The 20800-nt window shown below is 37.7% G+C and overlaps 2 protein-coding genes across 3 annotated transcripts in view; both read right to left on the reverse strand.

The window, feature by feature from the left end:
- Positions 1-5513, reverse strand: part of TGFB2 (transforming growth factor beta 2) — a 96760-nt gene extending 91247 nt beyond the window's left edge. For both annotated transcript variants that reach the window (XM_007988419.3, XM_007988418.3), the window contains exon 1: positions 3790-5513. In XM_007988419.3, the coding sequence (XP_007986610.1) occupies positions 3790-4135 (346 nt within the window). In that variant the 5' untranslated portion in view covers positions 4136-5513. The remainder of the gene's footprint in view (positions 1-3789) is intronic.
- Positions 5514-13055: 7542 nt separating this feature from the next.
- Positions 13056-20800, reverse strand: part of RRP15 (ribosomal RNA processing 15 homolog) — a 50962-nt gene continuing 43217 nt past the window's right edge. Inside the window, exon 5 of the mRNA XM_007988420.3 lies at positions 13056-20021. Coding sequence (XP_007986611.2) covers positions 19878-20021 — 144 coding nt within the window. The 3' untranslated portion in view covers positions 13056-19877. The remainder of the gene's footprint in view (positions 20022-20800) is intronic.

Genomic DNA, 20800 nt, shown 5'->3' on the forward strand with positions numbered 1-20800 from the left:
AATCCATGATAATTCCTCACTTCTTTTTTCTCTGTTCTAACATCACACTGCTGCTGACTGAAGCTAGTAATGGATAGCTCAACACCATCATTTAAGCTAAATAAATGGGAAGTTTTGATGTCTCTAATTTAAGACCACAAAAAATAAAGTACATACCATATACAATGGTCTAATCCACACTCCATTTAATTAAGATAAGTGTCTGACTATCCTCCTATTCAGTATTCTCATTTGAATATCCTTTGATCATAAAGATATTTTATTTTTGTTATTATTTTCTAAATGGTACTGTGAACAGAATTCAGTAACCTCAAACAAATACCAGGGCTCCTCAACAGGGGCATTACTGACATTGTGGCCAGGATAATTCTTTGATGTTGGGAGGGGGCATTGCCCTGTACATTATAGGATGGTTAGAAACATCCCTGGCTGACCCACTAAACACCAGTAGCACCCCTCCACCTCCAGTCATGACAACCCAAAGTGTCTCTGGACATTGCCAAATGTTCCAGTGGGGGTAGAGGTGGGGGGATGGGGGCAGTACGAAATCACCAGGGTTAGAACCACAACATGTGCTGACTGGTTACAATGAAAAGGGGAGAGAAAAGAAAGACAATGAAACTTTGTGTCTCTTCCTCTTTTTGATTGTCCAACTCTCTACAGATTTTTACATGTCAATTATTTGAATTCTTCCTGTGTAAAACTGAATCACCGTTTCTAAATTTCTAAAACCTTGTGCAGCATCTTTCGAATAGATGTGCCTCGAACTTCAAACGGATTGTTAAACTACTAGAGGTCCACTAATTCCCAGTGGGCAAACTATCGGTAAACCTTAGCATAACTCCACTTTGAGTCTTAAACTAACAGCACGTGAAAAGATCAATATGAATAAATTCAAAACTAATCAGACCCCTTCTTTAAATGTTGACACAGTATTATTTATAGCCCATAAATACATTCTTAACTAAAATTCATCCTAGGAGATTGGCACCTGGCCAGTTCTATTCATATTTACTGTATTTATATAGTACACTTGGCCAAGGATAATATTTAAGACAAAATATGCCTGAGGGCATATACAATATCTCTTATATTTTTACTTTTAAATCTCCACATTGCTAAAAATATGTAGTCTGAACTTTATAAAATGTCCCACAAAGGGCTATCAGCAATCTGTAATGATATATAGCTCATTGAGTATAATTAGAGCATATTTGTAATACTTGAGCTGAAGTCACTCCCCGAACGCTAATAAGTTGGTGGTAAAAAATGAACCAGTGATCTTTCCCATGCCTTCATCTCTGGGGCTTATGACCCTCGCCAGATTCACTGCAAGGAATGGCAGGCACACTCCCTCCCCACAGCCACTTCAGTGACAGCTGAGTTAAAAGTTAGGCAGAAAAGTCCTAAAGAGGGAAAGCTAGTATATAAGCCAATACTGTACTTTCAATTTGCTTTTTAAAAATACGTTTTTTTCTTTTTTTCTTTTTTGGAAAGGTTTGCTATATTCCAGTATAACTAGAAAGTGCTGGAAAATCAGTTAACCTATTTTCTATAAAATTATCCAGTCCTTGCACAGTAGTATCGAACCTGCTATTAATATGGCTTTCTGCTCCTAAACTTCCACACAGAATACAGACTTTTTAAAGCCTGTTTTCTTTGTATGAAAACTGGCAGCATATTTTATTTATCCTGGATGTATCGGAGGTTTTCATTTATTTGGTGGCTGGGATGAAATGGAGAGGAGAATCCACACATTGATGTTAAATGCCATACTCTGAAATCCTCCTAATAATCTAGAAATTTTTCCAGTTTGTTGATGACAATGACCCCAGTCTCAGCTCCTCAGACTGAAGTGTGTTTGACAGAACAAAGAACTAATGCCCTCTTGGGTTACTTGCTCTCTCCACACCTATTCAGTAATGAGATCAGAGCTCCTTTCTGTGTTATAAAAGCACTGGGAGTTTATTAGACCTCTTGCATATAAACATTGAAAGATGAGCTATTCAGGTTCTACATAACATACTCTCCGCTCTGCCCAAATACCAGTAGAACCAATGCACGTGCTAGAGAAAGCAAACTGACTCAACTCCTTGTTTGTCTCAATGGTTCTGGACTAATTAATGAACTTTCTTTCCTAATATCTCCTTGGCTCCACCCCAGATAGAAAGCTTTACTTCTCAAAGGGAATACCCAGGGGCGGAGTGTATTTATCACCACTGTTATGGATAGCGCTATAATTACAATAATAAAATCATCCTGCTTGCCAGAATTCTCTGCATCTGTTCTGCTATTGAACAAGAACAGGAGAAGTTGCAGCAAAATAAAGGTCACTAGGAAGACTGGGGTTAGATACATGGGCTGACTTCCGAGACCATCAAGTACAAGACATGGCAGGTCACATAGCTAGGACTTGCCAAATTAAAAATAAATATTAAAAAAGAAAAGCACCATCCTGCAATTAGAACCTTTAAGATAAAATTGCCAAGATGGCTGTATTATCTATTTAGGCAAGACACAGAGACTTTGCAAAGGCAGCCAGCAAGTATATAGGGCATGGAAAGGGGAGGAGAGAAATGAGCAACCAATGAAAAGTTTATGACTTGCGATTTGGAATACACAAATGTTGAAGAGGTTCCCCCCACCCCCCACCGCCCCCACTTTGCTTTTTCTTCTTCCTGGTATTTAACCCTCTCAGGTATCAGTGAATGATGCTGCCTCTTTTCTTTTCTTTCTTCTCTCTCTCTCTCTCTTTTTTCACTCTGAAATAATTCTACACTGTGTCTTCCTTTCCTCTACAATAAATCATTTCACTCCTATTGCTACCGTATGCCAGCTGGTTTTGAGGACACTGTTCTCAGAGAAGCCAGTTTGAAAAAAAAAAAAAAAAAAAAAAAACCCGGCTATCATTTACTCTGAGTTTTAGGAATGCATTGAAGTAAGTGCAGGAAGCCTACGAAAAGGCAGGAGCAGGATAACAGACCCGTAAGAAAAATGATCTGCTACACTGGAGATCTGAAGAAGGCAGGTTTGAGTGTATTCTGAAAAATAACGTGAACTAAAACCTTTTAAAACAGTCAGAAACGGAGTTGTCCTTTCTATACTCCAGGTGAAGTGAAAAGGGAACGTGGTTATAGCATTTTGCCTTTGGGTAATGAAACACCTAGTGATAGCAAACGACACATCAAGGACTGAGGGTTTCCAGGTAGGTTTCTCGAGGGGTCTCCAAACCGGGTTTTGTCTCGGCGATGCTGACATTTTTAGGGGAGTTAGAGACAATAGAGACGACTTGGGGAACCAGTTGATAGGTCAGCACGGAAAGGGGGCGCCTTCCGGAGAGGCTAGCTTTGAGACACTTTTTTTTTTAACCCTTCGTGCACCAGTTCGGAGCGCTCCACGCCAATCGGAGCAAAGAAAACAAACCTACCAAGATTCCCCAGTTTAACTCTGCCCCTGGGAGCACCTCAGTTTGACAGAGTGGGGCTGACTCCTAGCTGGTGGCCGACTAAAGAACTTCAGTGAAGAGAAAAAGAGAATAACGCCTTTTAAAGCGCTGAATTGTTAGGGGGAAGGGAAAGATGGAGAAAATAAAGTAGAAAGTAAACGTTTTAAAGCCTAGTGGCCTCAGGCATAGAACTGGAAAGGAGGTGGATGGGGCGAAGGACAGGAGAACGGGAAAAAAGCGAACGGGAACCGCGAGAGGGAAGGGCGATACCGGGAGCTGCTGCGTTTTTGAGAGCTCCGGGCAGCGCTAAACCTCGGGGGATGGAAGTCAAAATGAGTACTTACTTTCGGAGGGGAAGAAGGGCGGCATGTCTATTTTGTAAACCTCCTTGGCGTAGTACTCCTCGTCGCTCCTCTCGCGCTCGCAGGCGGCCGCTCTCCGGCTCGCCTTCTCCTGGAGCAAGTCCCTGGTGCTGTTGTAGATGGAAATCACCTCCGGGGGGACTTCCTCGGGCTCAGGATAGTCTTCTGGGGGACTGGTGAGCTTCAGCTTGCTCAGGATCTGCCCGCGGATCGCCTCGATCCTCTTGCGCATGAACTGGTCCATATCGAGTGTGCTGCAGGTAGACAGGCTGAGCGCGACCGTGACCAGATGCAGGATCAAAAAAGCGCTCAGCACACAGTAGTGCATTTTTTAAAAAGGTGGAAAAAAAAGTTGTTTTTAAAAGTCAGAAGAAAAAAAAAAGAAATCAACAATTCTCAAAGTATAGATCAAGGAGAGTTGTTTTTGTTTGTTTGTTTGTTTTGTTTTGTTTTTGATGCGACACTTTTGCAAACAATCTAGTCAATGCCCAATAGAAAAACGTATCTTGCTTGAATTCCTTTAAAAAAAAAAAAAAAAAAAAAAAAAAAAGGCTAGTAGTTCCAAAAGTGGAAATACTAATACGGGACGGGCAGAGGGAACCCTGACTTTGGAGAGTAAGAAAAAAAAAATTCTTGGAGCAACGAGATGGGGGAAAAAAAAAAGAGACGAGTGGCTATTAAGTAGAAATAAATTTAAGAGGAGGAAATGGAGTTCAGTGTGTCAGTCTCGGGTGCGGAGTGGCGGATCTGAACTCGGCTCCTCCGGCCAAAAGGGAAGAGACGAAAAAAGGTCCCGGGGCTGGCAGCTGGCGAACTGACGGGAGGGGCGCCGGGAGCGCGGTGAGGGGGGCCGCCGAGGCTGACCTGGGCTGAAATTTATATATTTAAAGAAGGAGCGGTTCGGCCCTGCCTTCCACTGCGGCGCTGAGAGCAGGAGCAGCAGCAGCTCCGGAGCAGAGAAGCGCACACGTGTGTGCGTGTGTGTGTGTGTGTGTGCGCGTGTGCGCGCGCTGGGGGCGAGCCCGGCGCGCCCCGGGGAGGAGGGTGCGCTTCGCACGGCGCTCGGGACTCGGTCGGGTGCTGCAGGGGCCGCAGAGGCTGCAGAGGCGGCGCGGATCCTGCTCCGGGAGCTGCGCGCCGTGGCCTACACCCTGGCGGGCGCGCGCTGACCCGCTTGGTTACTCCACGTTGCTGCCGCCGCCGCTTGCAAAAGCTTCCAGCCTCCGGCTCCCTCCTTCTCCTGCTCCTCCTTCTCTTGCTCCAAACGCCAACCCAGCCACAGACGATCGGCCGTCGCGGTTCCGTTCACCCCCTGCGGATCACAACGGCAGCCCTTGCGACACCCTGGCTGGGGAGTTTTATTCCTGAGGGGGTTGCGCAGGGGCTCCCTTGGACTTCCACCCTTTCCCAACCTCTCCTGGCTTCTCCCCAACGTGGAATTGCTCGCTTAGGGTAGGTAGGCACTTGCCACCCTAAAATAGACCCTCTCTGCCTCCTCCTGTCTGCAGCCGAGCAGCCCCCTCAGTTTGTTCCTGGATGACTCCCTAGACCTTTAGGCTAATATTCTCCATCCCCCTCCCCTGCCTCTTTCACTTGCGCTCTCGCTCTGCTGTCTTTCTCTATTTCTATCTCTATCTGTCTCTCTCTTGTCAGGAGCTTCTGGAGCTCCGCTCGGAGCGAACCTTCTGCTGCCAGCAGATAACATCACGATCTTGCCGGGGAGGGGAGATTTATAAGTTCTCTCTGAACCACGTGTCTGCCTTCAACAAAGTGACGTGCTAGGATTACAGTCATAAGTCCTCTCGTTACTTAGACCACGAGCTCTCCCCTAACCGTTGAGGGGGTGTGGAAATGAGGACCGCTGTGGGGAAGGGAGGAAGGAGGTGGAATGTGCGCCCTGACAATAGTGATTTACGGTATTTACTTTCTAGTCATTTTGGACAGGTCTGTTGAAGGACAATCAAGTTTCCCGTTTTTACTTAGTGTAACTCAGTCACAGCCTCCCAAACTGAATCACTTGCCCTAGAATGGAAGGCTTTCCTCCTGTATTATGTGTGCACACACACCCCTGTGGGAGGGAGCACCAGTCTACTCAGGGTCAGGCCAGTCCTGAAGACATACCTTCCAATCTTTTAAATTCATGCCCTACTTCTAATTTTCTGGGATACCTTAACAGGTTGCCATCCTAGAGTTTGTTAGTTTGTTGTTTACAATATAGCCCTCTGTTTATGAACTGCTGGAAAACAGAGATCCATCAATTTTACCTAAAGAATAAGGTATATTTGTCTGTTTCACTGATTTGAATGAATGGTCACCTTTATAATTTGCTGCCTAAGCCACTTCTTGTATGGCTTTCTCTTCACCTTCTTGCTAGGCTAAACATTATCAACCAACTTCATTCTTTCCACAGCATTAATCCAGGAAGCTGGAATTTTAGTGTTTGATGTCTACTGTTCTACACGACTCATAACTTGACATTTTCAATTTCAACCAAGTCTAAATTAGATGAATACAAGAATAACTCTTACCACTGTTCCACTTTCCCTTTTTCTTTTATTTTACCTTTAGTTACTCAAAGTCAACATTTTCATTTCAGCATGACTCTGCAGCCATACTGACTAGACAGATGATTTAAATTGGAAACTCTGTTGAATTTACCCCCAAACCCAAGATCTCTATACTATTCTCTAGTTCAGATGTTCCCTAGTTCAGAAAAGTCACAAAGAACTTTCTATCACTTTTGAAATTTATACTTTAGATGTATATGGGGCCTAGATTATTAGTAGAGCACTGAATAAATAAAATAATAATAGCTAACATATACTACACTTAGTAATTTGATGTGTGTTGTGTATGGTCATTTAATCTTCACAATAAACCTGTAAAGTAGGTCTTATTATCCATATTTGGCAGATGAGGAGACAGGTACAAAGAAGTTAAGTACTTTGTTCGAGACCACAGTAAGTGGTAGAGCTGGATTTTTGCAGTCAGGATCCACTATGTTCTTACCTACTATGTACTTGTGAGAAACAGTGGTCCCAGAATATGTTCTGACAAACAGGAATTCTGGGGTCAAACAAGTTTGGGAGATACTGGGTACTCTCCTGTCCTCTTAGATTCCTCATTCTGGAACATTTTCATGTTAAAGGCTCTGAAACTCGTGTAGAAGAGAAGACCTTTTCAGTCTTTTAACCCAGCATTTTCCGAACTCCCTTGAATACAGAATTTTTTCCATTATCACACATTGAAAAACTCTGGAATAAAATAATTGGTCCAACTCACCATTTCTGAATAATTCTAAAAATTATGTATAAATCAGCACCAGCAGGTTCCTTTCCTTGACACCAGTTTTGAATTGAAGCAACTTGAAAGGAGTTAGAAACCAGCTACCATCCGAGTAGCCCAAGGAAAAGATAATCAAGAGGTGCTACTGTCAGCCTAGTAGTTTCATCCAGTTAAGTCCTCCCTCTGAGATCAGTTTGAGAACTGCAGTAGGCTAGCTCTACAGATTGGACAAAAAGTGAATATTCCTACACCTGTGGCCATTATAGACACAGAGCAGGAGCTCCAAACCAGAGCTACTGAGTGAAGATGCTGCTGTGGAATATGGCTGGTTACCTGAGTTAGCTATCACCATATTTTGCTGAGGATATAGGTTCAGCTTCCCCACAAGCCAGTGAGCATCTTTCATGTTTACAGACAACCTTCTTGGTACAGATACGGATGCACCTTAAGTAGATTCAGATTAGAGTGCAGATAGAGTAGCAAGAGTCCGTTTACATCACTTCTAGGAAAACAGCATCTAAGCCATAAATTCTGATGGCCACCCCTCTTCCTTACATAGACATATACACTTTTGTTCATAATACTTAGTTTATTGACTACCTATTGCTCACTTAACAGCTCCTTAGACCTGAGACCCCTGACTTACTCATAAAAGGCTACTTTAATTTCCCCAAAGCCCAGGAGGGTAAGACGGGAGGTATTGGTAAAAGCTGCTGGAATGGGTAAGTGCAGTAAGTGAGTATAGCAGGAGAGGAGGAGCCCCTTTCCACCTCTCAAATGATCAGTTCTTTGAAGACCTAACAGGCAAGATTGCTAGAGCCGTATCCCTGGTAACTGTAAATGAATCCTTTCTTCTATTAAATAACTATTATAATGTTTTTTCATCTCTATATTTAAGAGGCAAAACATTCACTAAATTTATAGAGGTCTTATGTGCCAGGGTCTCCACAGTCTTCATGGTAAAATGGTATTTAAATGATATACACCATCTTGATTACTTCAAGGAGGCAGGAGAGTACAGTGGTTTAAAGAGCAGGCTCCAATCATGGTTTCTTGGGTTCAGATTTCTGTCACTTTCTGGCTTTGTGATCCTGAACAAGTTACTGACTCTGTGAGTTTCTTATCCTATCATGTCTTTATTTCTGTCAGGGAATTTATAATAAAAATATCTGGCTTTCTCTCTCTCTCTCTCTCTCTCTCTGAAAAGCCAGGGAAGACCCCAAGAAGAATTTGCTTCTAGTTCTGCCTCCTAGTAGTTTCTGTAAGCACATTTTAAATATTACGGTATTTTGCCCCCAGTAATTATAGGAGGAAAGGACAAGAAAATTCCCTTTTGGTGAATAAAATGCTAAATGACTATCAAAGTTCAGTTAAGCATTCACGACTGAAGTCTCTTATTAACGCCCTCAAATGGAATTTTTTGTTTCGAAATTACAGAGGTAGAGAGTGGAGCTGTTTCCACTCTTAGCCATTCTCCACTCATCAATGGGTCTATTCAGTTAAGTAATGTGGAATTTCTACAAGAGGCTGAAGAAAACAAAACTACTCATCCCTGTCCTGGAGTTTTACGCCTATGGATCATAGGTCCTTACTAACACTGACCAAAGCATAACTTCATTTGTAACAATTCTGGAAGCTTTCCAGGATGGTTTCAAGCATGAAAAATCAGGAAGCGGAAAAAAGAAATATATGGAATGACTGTAATTGATTACATTTTCCCCCAAACAGTGATACTTGATAAATGCAAAATAACCCTTTAATATGAAAATACACCAAGTCTTTTAAGATTTTATTCATAATTTTACATTTGATACCACTATTCAAGAACAATGTTTGGTCTATATCATTTTTGTCTGATCTTCTATATGCATTTCTGTAAACAGCTTTATTTCATTATTCTATTTGTGAATAATGAAATGGAAAGGTGGTTTCCTCATGAAAAATAATCCGATTATTATTTCCATTTGTATTTAAAGATTAATCTAAGGAAGAAGTGTTAAGGAAAAAGGAGGAAACAATGGGAAGGGAGGAAAATGGAAACAGAGTGGGTTTAAAGAGATCAGAGGTGGTAAAAAATAAAGAAATAGGACCAAGAAAAACCACAGTATATCAGCAGGTTGTGAGGTCTTAAAGAGATAAACTCATCACACTAATGATATACTATGGGAACATTATCTCATCCTTTGGAATTATGATTAGTTGATTGATTACTGCTTGTGGCTTTTGGGCCACTCATATCTCTACAATTTTAGCTCTCCAGGAAAGTCTTTCTTGGGGAGGCGGTCTCAAAGTGGCCTGTGCTATGTCATCCCTGTAGCTGCAGCCTCTGGTTTCCTGCCCCTGGTGAAATTCATCCAGTATGATAGCATTTAGTGACTGATATAAATAAAATAACATATGGTAATAGTTGGCATGCAGCGTAACACTATGGATCAGTGCTTAACAAAATCCTAATGTTGACAAAAAGAAACCAGAGGCAGAATTTTCCATATTTTTTAGGGCAGTACTTGACACTCACCTTTACAGAATCTCTACTCCTACTTCATTTACTCTATCACCACAGAAGTTCACAGATAGACTTCACAAAGCAAGAAGCCAGAATGAGGTTGCTGGGGAGAAATGGAGAGAGTGTTTTAGCCAACTAAAAATAAAAACGAAAGATGAGAAAAAAAAGAGAAGGTGAGTGATAAAGAAAAATATGACTGTGTTCTCATAATTAAAATGAGTATGATATAACAAAAGTTTTTTTGTTTTTGTTTTTGTTTTTTTTAAAGATACATGGTCTTTAAATGAATTTATGTGTCTGTCGTCATCTCAGTGGGCTTTATAGATTGGGTAAAATTCCAAATGTCTAAATTTCCACTACCAAAATTACCAACCTACATTTCAAACAACTTTGCCCTTCTGCTGCCTCGATTACCCTGCAATTAAAAAATAAATAAATAAATAAATAACTAAATAAAAACCAAGGGTCAATAGTAATTGCATAAAACAGGAAAACCTCAGTGTAGTTTATGATAGTGGAAAAAAATAGTAAATACGTATTTTTAAAAGCCTAAGTATATAAGTATTTTTAAAAGCACAGCTATATAGATGGTTATAATTTATAAAACTGGAGACTACAGACCACAAACTCTCACTGATGATTATTTTAAATCTTAGTAGAAAATAAAGTTCTCATAACTAGGGAAACTACATTATTTATCACACAAATCCAAACATTTTTTGGGGTAAAGAGGATGCCACTCATTGAGCATATTTTAAATATTATGGTATTTTGCCCCCAGTAATTATAGGAGGAAATGACAAGAAAATACACTTTTGGTGAATAAAATGCTAAATGACTACCGAAGTTCAGTTAAGCATTCACGATTAAAGTCTCTTATTAACGCTCTACATTAAGACAATAGGGGTAAACCAGGACTGTTCCAGATAATTACCTTATTTAAAATGAAGCTGCTTTAAATCTGTAAGAATACATCTGTTAGTCTTTCACCTTTTTTCAGTTACAATGGTGATACTGTATTTTGCATACTTCCAAGACTTTTTTTTCCCCTTTCCCTATGCAGCATATTCTAAAAATCACTATCCGAGATACATTTGGAAAATGCTACTTGCACAATTTTAGCATTGATACAAACCTGCACTGCCACAAAAATGAACCCCCAGGAGGTGCTTGGTCAAGCTCTTTTGAGCTCCATGAAAACAGTCTCCCACAAAGAAAGGAAGAAGATAAATACAACAAAAATGGGATTAACAAGCATGTTGTGTATTGTGTGTATAGCCAGAGAAATTACTTTTTACATTTTTGAAAATCAACAACAGAAAAATAATCTCAAAGGTAAAAATGAGTTTGGGCCCCTTTCTCATTTTAGTGCCAGTAAAGAGAAAAAAAAGAACAGTGTTTCTGTTTGTTGTTTGGTGTTTGCAGGTCACATAATAATGATTTTTCACATGTTGATCCTTCTTGTTTAGCACACAGTAACTGCTTCATAAAACCAGGACACCAGGAAAGTTACCTTCACATAATTGAAGGGACTGTTTCCTGTTAATGTGAAAATTTTTGTAATCAAGAATCCTATAATTTGTGGTTTCTCTTTAGATTTGTTATATCTATATGAGTCCTTTTAATAAAAAGGCAGTATCTTTACTGTTCCAAGCAAATAACAAGCTATCTACCATAAGAAATAAACATCTGCCAAATAAATAAATCCAGAAATGGGTGTGTCATTGTGACCTGAAGAGACAAATAATTTTGGCTGCTGGGTTATTGGAGATAACAAGTTTTCTGTATTTGTTTCTTTAAGAGGACTTTGTCTTATAATTTTAAGTTACTTAAGATCATTAAACAGTAGACTATTATAAGGTCAATCTGGTTATTTAACCAGTTGTAACAATTAAATCTAATCAATGTCACACTTGTACTGATTGTTCAGAAACTACATACATGTGGTTGTAGGGAAAAAACATTTTTATCAGTTGACTCAATGATAGCTGAAATCATGCCACCTAGAGGAAAGCTGTGGTATGTCTTACAACTTTGTACTGTTACATTCATTAATTTATAATTTTGCATTGATTTGTTGTTACTGCACATCAAATAAAAATTAGTTTGACATAAATATTGTAAAACATGCATTTTTAGAAAAGATGCTAAAACAACAGCAATGGGATATCCTTAATTATAAAGTTTTAGTTACCTGCTATCTCCTAGGAAATAACATGCTAAAATTCTAATCCTCATTTATAAAGCATAATTTGAATATTTAAATTCTTAATAGCAAAAATGTCAACCACTTACACCTTTATGAGTCACCTAATATCATTAAGTAACAGAGAGCAGCAAATAGTCAGTATATTGTATCTTAGGAATAAAGAACCAATAGCTGTATATAGTAAATTATTGGATACCACGTCAGTAAAGTAGTTCCATTTCTGCAGCATCCAGATAATTCAAATGTAAAGTTTTAATTATAAGACATGCTCAGGCAAGACCTATAATGAATTATCTAGTAGCAAGTTACAGAATAAACTGACAGCAACAGCCTGGTGTGATATGTTAACTCTAAATTGACACAGCCAGGAAAATTTTCACCTTCTGATTAATGGCATCTACTAATTTTTTAAGTACTATTTCCATTTTACTTTTCTCCAGAGGATAGTTTTCTTCAGTCCTTAAAGACTCAGCTCCTTACATGAGCTTTGGTGCCAGCATCTACTGGTCTAAATAGGAATGGGGCTGTCCAGTTCTTGCAGGCTTCCTGCTGTAAATGGCACAACTCACACAATAATGCAGCCTCACATACAGCTCGGGAAGCACATAGGCATTGAAGACACTTGCTGCAGCCTCTACTGTATTTTGAATAAAGAATTTAATAGCCCTGTCCTTGGGCACACATGTGGCCACCACCCTTTTTGGCATGATCATTGTTCCTTTTGTCACCTTGAAAGTGAGGACCCAAAAGTGCATGGCATCTACTACTACCTTCCATTGGCCATAGGTTAATGTCATGGTTAAATGAGACCGAAATACTGAATGCCCATTTATCTTTCCAGAGAAGAGTTCAATTTCTAGAATCTCATTTTCTATAAGACATTAATGTCATCTAAAATGTGAGGAATCACTATTGTGTACAGCAGCTCTGTGACTCGAGCCTGGATTGAACTATACTATCTGTGTGGCCCTGGTCAGGTTACCGAAACTTATTGCTTGTTTCCTCATCTGTGTAATGGGGACAATAACAGCATCTGCTTAACAGGGTTATAAGGAAGATGGTATGAATTAAGGGTCATTATGAAACCTTTAAATATTGTCTGGCATAAAATCAATATTGTTTAAATGTTTGCTGTTATTATCACATGTTCTGTTCCAACTTTTACTTGAATAAGTGATAGAACTATGCAAAATAGGATGGTTAAAAACAAAATAGCAATGATTTTTTTTTACATCAAGAAAAGAGTGATTCTCACTTAAAAATAAAGTTTTATTAATCAAGAGGCACAAGGAAACAGTGGACACATGGAAAGGGAGTCAAATTTTTTATGTTCAACATTCATTGCAGGGTAATTAGCAAAACTTAAAAGATAAAGTAGGATTCTAGCAAATAGGACTCTTCATACAGTCATCAAATATAGCTAGTATCAATAGTACTCTATTAAACAGTATTTAGAGTTTGGATTCTAGAACAGAATAAGGAAGGAAAAAATGTTTTAGTGTCTCATTAAATGTCAGGATCATTTTTCTCAATATAAGGCTTTTCAGATTGTCAAAAATTACACTCTTTAAAAAAAGTATTATTCTACTCACCTCATGCATTGTTGGCATTTAAGAAACTTATACTATCCATAATGTTTTCAATCTTACTTTTTCAGTTAACATATCATTGACACTGCTTTCATCAGTCTTCATGATAGTTTATGTAAATGTCCTCATATCACTGAACTTGTAAGTTTTAAAAAATTTCTTGCTATTAAAAACAATTCTATATAATACTGTTCACACAGCATTTTCTGTCATCAGGATCTTTTCCTGAGGAAGGTTTCCAGAAGTAGAATTGCTGGGCCTCAATAAGCACCTACCACCTGTTAGACTTTAAACTTTTGTCAGGGGGAATTCTATCTAGAAAAGGAACACTCACAATTACATAGATGAGAAATGAACGGAAACCTATAGGTGCAGCACTGCACTTGATCTTCCAAATGCATAAGAGAGAACATCTCTTGACACTCTACTACATATCAGGCACTGTGCTAGATAGACACTGCATACATTAATCCAATCTTTACACCATGAACTATATATTATTATATCTGATTTACATGCTAGCCTTACAAAGGTTAAGAAACTTACACAAGGAAACAAAGCTAGTAAGACTCAAAACAGAACTCTGAACTCAGTTGTGATTCCAAAATTAGGCTGTCTCTCATCCAACAACAAACACTGGTATTTCTTAAAATGTTCAGTGTAAATATAATTTTACTGGTTATTAAGGAGTATATTTGGGAATCCTAGTAAGGACCAAGATACGGCAGTCATGTCTCATGCAATCTATCCTAGTGTTCCTGCCATTTGTAGACAAGGATATCATCACATTGAACCTTTTGGACTTTGAGCTTTTATATTTATAATATACTTAAGAGAACCCAGTGTTGCTGTACAAAGACAAATATTATTGTGTAGAAACAGTCTTGATGTTATGATTGGTACTGGGGGCAACTGCTGAGTCTGGCTGCCACACTGATGTTTTCAAAGCTGATGTCAATCTATTGTTTATGTCCTGTCCATGGGAGGGATACATTTTTACCTAAGATTGAAGTCTGGTTCTGCAAGTGCAAAGAGGCAACTGTCTGGTAGCCTGAGGGTGAATCAACAGCTGCAAGGCCACCCACACATATGGACACAGCTCTCAGCTGTCTCTCCATTTAGAGCCCCAGTTGGTCCTGACCTCTTACAAATTTGGTATTTTCACTTTGATGTTTATGAACCGATTGCATTAAAAATGCAGGATAATGATTCAGGGTTAGAGAAACTATTATTTATACAAATGTGGTTAACACCTCATCATTTTAAATTGGCTGTGCTAATGCTCATTGTGCTCTTCAGGGTTTTGTGTGTGCGTGTGTGTGTGTGTGTGTGTGTGTGTGTGTTTGCCTGAATCTACAACCTACATTTGCTCTGGCAGTATGTTGAGTATGTGCTAGAATAGAATGGACCTAGGCAACTCTAGGGTCCTTCAACTAAATACACTTACTTAGGAAACCTCCTAAATAAGTAGGCCCCTCGATATAAGTGAAAAACATGGGAATTCACTCCTTACATGGTATCTGTTGCTCCAGCAGTTCTCAAGATGTCTTTTGATGCGTCATAAACCCATTCTTTTGGAGAACAACAAAAAGATTTAAGGTCTGGTGTATTAATTCTGAAAGCCTCAGATGATAAACAATGCTAAAAAACCAAACGCTATTTGTTATTAACTAAGTGGCTTAACATTTAAGGGAACAGTTACCCTACCATACAAGTTAATTATAAAGAAACATATCTTTTTCAAAATATAAATACTGAAAGAAAAGTCAACAATAATTCAATCAATAAAATTTCACCAGTATTTGTATATGCCTAAATTGTATCAATAAAAGTTTATGGAAAAAGCTTAAGACAAATTCACAATTCCCAAATTCACTGTTGTTTTATTAGACTAGATATATGCTCTGTAGCTTTATTCTCTTCATAGTTGGGATAGACCCACTAGCCACATGTAACTTAAAAGTTAAAGTAATTAAATAAATTAAAATTAACAGTTCCTCCGTATCACTAGCCACATGTGAAATGCTCAATAGCCACTTGTGCTAGTGGCTACCACATTGAACAGCACAGACGTAAATTACTTCCATCATCACAAAAAGTCCTATTGACAGCAGTGATTTAGACTTTTAGTCCCTATAATTTTATTATAAGGTATTATGCCCACTCTTCTAACATATATCCTTGCTTGCCTTACTCAGTTGAAAACCAAAGAGCGTTCAACAGAAAGCTGAATATGTGCTTCTCCCACTGAAGGAGAGGGCACAAAGGAGGGAGAAGAAAGGTGAGCAATGTTGGAACAGGTATTTTAAGAAAGCAAACTTAAATTTAAAAGGTTTACTGCATCTCTAGGTAAAAAGTCCTAAATACTAACTCCCTGAAATTATGTTCAGTAGACTAGGTAAAAAATATTAATACAGCTCTCTAAGCTAGAAAACAGTCTAAATTTAGAGAATCTAAAATTATTTAAGAACTGTTAGAATATAACTTCCATCTATATAACTATGATTAGATTCATTCTAACTTAGCATTTTATTAAAACATTAATCACAATTTTAAATGTCTTGTCAACCACCTCAAACATTCTACTTCTAAATCTGCTCACAGATTCCCTTGAGCAATATGTTTAATCAAATGTCAGAAAAGCTTGCTCACTGAAAAAATTTACCAGGACTACCAATGCTGCAATAGTCAGTAAGATTCAAACACCCAGCTGGCCAAAATTCAGACTCCTGTTTTCTTGGGGAAGGAATGAGAGAGCTTTTTGTAGGCACGAAGTAGTTCTCTCTCCTGTTTCCAAAATTTGCTCTCACTGCCAATTCACCTCAAATAGTCTTCATACTCATGATATCTACAGGGCTTACCAGCATCTATACCATATCACTGACATGCAGAGTGGAGATAAATATCACTCACATTGATCCTAATTGATGAATTTGAAGGAAGAACAGAATGAATTCTGCTTTGGTCAACTGGAAAAAATGTTTCCAAATAAAAACAAAGCTAAATTATCAATAAAGTATTGACAAATTATAATATTCACTATAATAGTCAACTTTCCTCGAAGTTAAATTCCTTCAAATTAGCACATTAATGGAAATGTGGAAGGAAATGGAAGGAAACCAGAAGAGGTTTCCCAGAATTTATACATTCCTTTCTTCACCCGTCTGTTTTGAAAGACAAAAAATATTTTATTTTAAAGAAATTGGATTGCCTTCAAATAGACCTTCTAGAACCTCCTACTGAGTGACTTTAGGCTCTAAGTACTAGTGGTAACCCTCTGAACTATTCTATCCAAAGGGTTTCCAAGGTATATTTTGCAATTAATTGAGTAATATTTGAGCAATGCAGAATTCTAGGTAATTTGAAAATAAATTCAGTGCTCCAACTCCACTATAAAAAGTGCTAAACTTCTAAGATAATTCTATTTTCAGTCCTAGTCAGGTATTATCATTGGCTTTCAAATTCTGATGCTTAAAAATAATTAACAATCAATGCTAAACTATGATAAAGACTAAGAACATTAACCCCAGCCATCCAAGTATCTAGAACATTCTATACATGAAATAAGGAAATAAGATAATTATTTCTATATATGAAATAAGGAAATAATGCTTCCAAATTATTGGTTCCTATTTTCCATAGTTCTTTCTAACCGAGGAAAAGTAACCTACTATATTATTCTCAGTAGTTACCAAAAATAAAATCCTAAGTGTTACGTTTAAATAAATGGGGAGGCAGGAATGGCGGTTTTCTTTCCCCTCATTAAAAAATTCAAAGACAGGTGGTATGGCAGCTCACACCTGTAATCTGAGCACTTTGGGAGGCAAGAGGCAGGAGGATCCCTTGAGCTCAGGAGTTCACAACCAGCCTGGGCAACATGGTGAAACCCCATCTCCATCAAAAAGACAAAAAATTAGCTGGGCATGGTGGCGCAAGTCTGTAGTCCCAGCTACTTGGGAGGCTGAGGTGGGACGATCGCTTGAACCCGGGAGGTGGAGGTTGCAGCGAGCTGAGATTGCACCACTGCACTCCAGCCTGGGTGACAGTGTGAGACCGTCTCAAAAACAAACAAACAAACAAAAACCACAAAGACAATGTAGAAAGATGAAATAGACTTGGATTATTTATCTGATTGATATCCGAATAATGTAAATGTTGTAGGTAAAATATTTAGAATAGAGGTGACAGAACTAAACTCAAATATTCACTTAAGATATACAATTAGTTTCTAAAATATGCACATTCCTGGTTTCATATTTATACATAATGATATTTTGCTTAATACCCAAGAGGCAGAAATACTAATACACAGAAGATATCAAATCTACATGATAAAAATTGTCATATAATTCATATATACTTCATAGTCTTCTAACAGAAGTGATACAATTTTTTCCCTGATAGTGGCAACTCAATTTTGCTTTGGAATAAAATAATTTCTGAACGAAGTGAAGCTGCAAATATTCTCTTCCTTACTTTCAATGTGAAAATCTTGTCAAATTTTTTCAAATTAAATGAGGGACTATAAAATATGACTATTATGTTTCAAAACAGTAAATAAGCTACTTATCCATATCTATCATGTGAATGTACTACTTACTCAGAAAAATTCCTGCAAAACTCTAGTATAACCCAGAAACAGATTAAATTAAATTAAGTGTAATCTTAGTTCTGGGGAGAAAAATGTGTTTAAGTTGCTGCACATATTTTTTTTTTTCAAAATTATGTGTTTGTTAGGTCATATTGAAATATTTATCCATATTAAGTTATAGCAGGATATTTAGTTCTCCTGTATCACTACTGAGGCATATTTGTTCACATTTATTTATATTGAAAGACACTAATGTTCAAAAGTTAGAATAAATACAAAAATGCGTCTTGTACTTTGCTGTTTTAACTACTTGATATCTTAGGTGTACATCTTCCTTTATGATAACAAATACCAGGCCACAGACTGATTCAGCTTTAGTCATATAATACTGTAACACTCAAATGCGTTTCAAAATATAAACATCTCTGCTCTTGCATAGTTTTTTGGGGGGAAGATTATCCTTCAATATGTAACAGATGCAAGTATGTGCAACTGGGTGGTAGGAGGGAACTATTTTTATTATGAAAAGGGATGGATCCTTTTCAAAAAGGGACAGATCATATTTATTAAATAATTCCCTTAAAAACTTTACATCTTGGGCCACATTTCACAAAAATTTTGGAATGATATTAAACAGTCTTTCCTCTTTTTAATAGCTGGATACTAAAACTCACCCAATTTAATAGCTTTTAAGGCAATAATATGGAATCAAGTCTCAAATAGAATGCAATATTCTGCTGCAGATTATTTGTTGCCTAACTGCATCATTTCACTGGCTGGGCAGTCCATAAAAAGAATTTAAGCTAACTCAAATATTTGGGAGGGAAAAAAAGGAGAGAGAGACTAAAACATGTCAAACATGCTTCCTGTGAAATTATGTCTCATTGCAAAAGCATGAGAATTTCCACCTCTGTAAATCTCTCCTGCAAAAATAGCCTAACACCTAAAATAAATCTGTCATTATTTATATTATTTAATAAATAAAAGGAAAAAAAATAAAAGCTGAAATCTGGGCCAGGCGTGGTGGCTCACGCCCGTAATCCCAGCACTTTGGGAGACTGAGGCGGGTGGATCACGAGGTCAGGAGATCAAGACCATCCTGGCTAACACAGTGAAACCCCGTCTCTACTAAAAATACAAAAACAAAAAATTAGCCGGGCATGGTGGTGGGTGCCTGTAGTCCCGGCTACTCGAGAGGTTGAAGTGGGAGAATGGTGTGAACCCAGGAGGCAGAGCTTGCAATGAGCCGAGATCATGCCACTGCACTCCAGCCGGGGCCACAGAGCAAGACTCCATCTCAAATATGATAATAATAATAAATAATAATAAGTTGAAATCTGTTGTTTCTTAAATCATATCTTCCAGATTACCCAAAACTAAAATCACCACCCAAAATCTGAAAAACTATAATTTTAAATTTTATTATACAGGTTTTCTCAATAACTTCCCAACACAAACCATAGGACACCAATCATTCCCAAAAACTACAGATACATAGTTGGGTCTATAAGTTAGAAGGCAAAGAAATATTAACTTCAAAGAGTTTAATTATGAATTAGTACTGTATTTCTGAAAACATTGGTGATACTGAAATAACACACCAATAGACATGACCAATATGATCCTGGCAAAATGCGTATCTCGCTAGTCAAGCAGAAATATATCCTTTTACAAATGTTCTGAGGAACAATGCTTAAAATTATGCAAGGGTTTAAAATATAATTTTTAATGAAGTATATATAAAATGTACATAAAAAGGGAAATATGAAATCTAGCAAAAGTCTTTTGACTTTTTTACAAATGGTATCCTTATAATTCACCAACTATCAGAGGATGACGTATTTCTCTAGAAAAAAATAAAATGACTGCAACTGTATTTCTTATGATGCTTTATGTATCAGAGTCACTTGCAGATTCTGGTCTGCTGTCGTCTGGCCCATCACTTTCCTTGTCCCAGTCTTTCATAGATGCTCCCATCATGAAATCATCACGTAGGATCGTCCAACCCGGGCCCTCTTCTGATTTCACTTCAGTCTGAGGAAAATTATAGAATCAAAATATTCCAAAGTCAATTCCATCATAAGGAAACAAAAAGGTACAAGCTACAAAACAAACTTTTCAATGCTTAGTTTTTAAAATAGGGGTAAAACCAAGATAAATTATAAATTGACTTACTTTATACACTATGATTATGTACAAATGTATAATAAAGAACTAAACATTAATAAAATATTTCATGGACTCCATAAAAGAAACATGAAAGCAAAACAAAAAATTTTTTTGAAGTGAGGGGAAAAAAATATAAATCTAGGTTTGGTATTAATTTTTTAAGCACTTTTGACAACCAAAACAGACTTATAATACTATTTAACCTTCAGTGATAATTTACTAGAAAATTTGGGGCAAATTATTTCACCACAAATAACAATTTAACAAAGGCCTTTAACCCAAAGTAAATTAAAAGTGAGAAAAAGAAACTACCTTGGTACTATGCTAGGTTTTTTAAGATGCTATCTCACTTAACCTTTTTATAAAAATTTGAACCAAATGTTCTTTATTTAGGTTATGAGCTCACTGCCTGACCCAATCATGTAATCAAAGACTAATCGCATGTTGAAATTATAAATAAATGAAGCAGGCAATAAACATAATAGGTAGTCAATTCGTTTCATTTAGTCACAGGATTTATGTGGTACTAAGAATTACAGGCTTTCATTTCATGGTACAATAGTACCACCTTGTGGTATCAATTAAGTAACACAATAGATGCAGCACTCAAAATTTTTCATTCCTTCCACAAATATTTATTGAGA

The sequence above is a fragment of the Chlorocebus sabaeus genome, chromosome 25 (genome assembly GCF_047675955.1).
Source record: "Chlorocebus sabaeus isolate Y175 chromosome 25, mChlSab1.0.hap1, whole genome shotgun sequence".
NCBI lineage: Eukaryota > Metazoa > Chordata > Mammalia > Primates > Cercopithecidae > Chlorocebus > Chlorocebus sabaeus.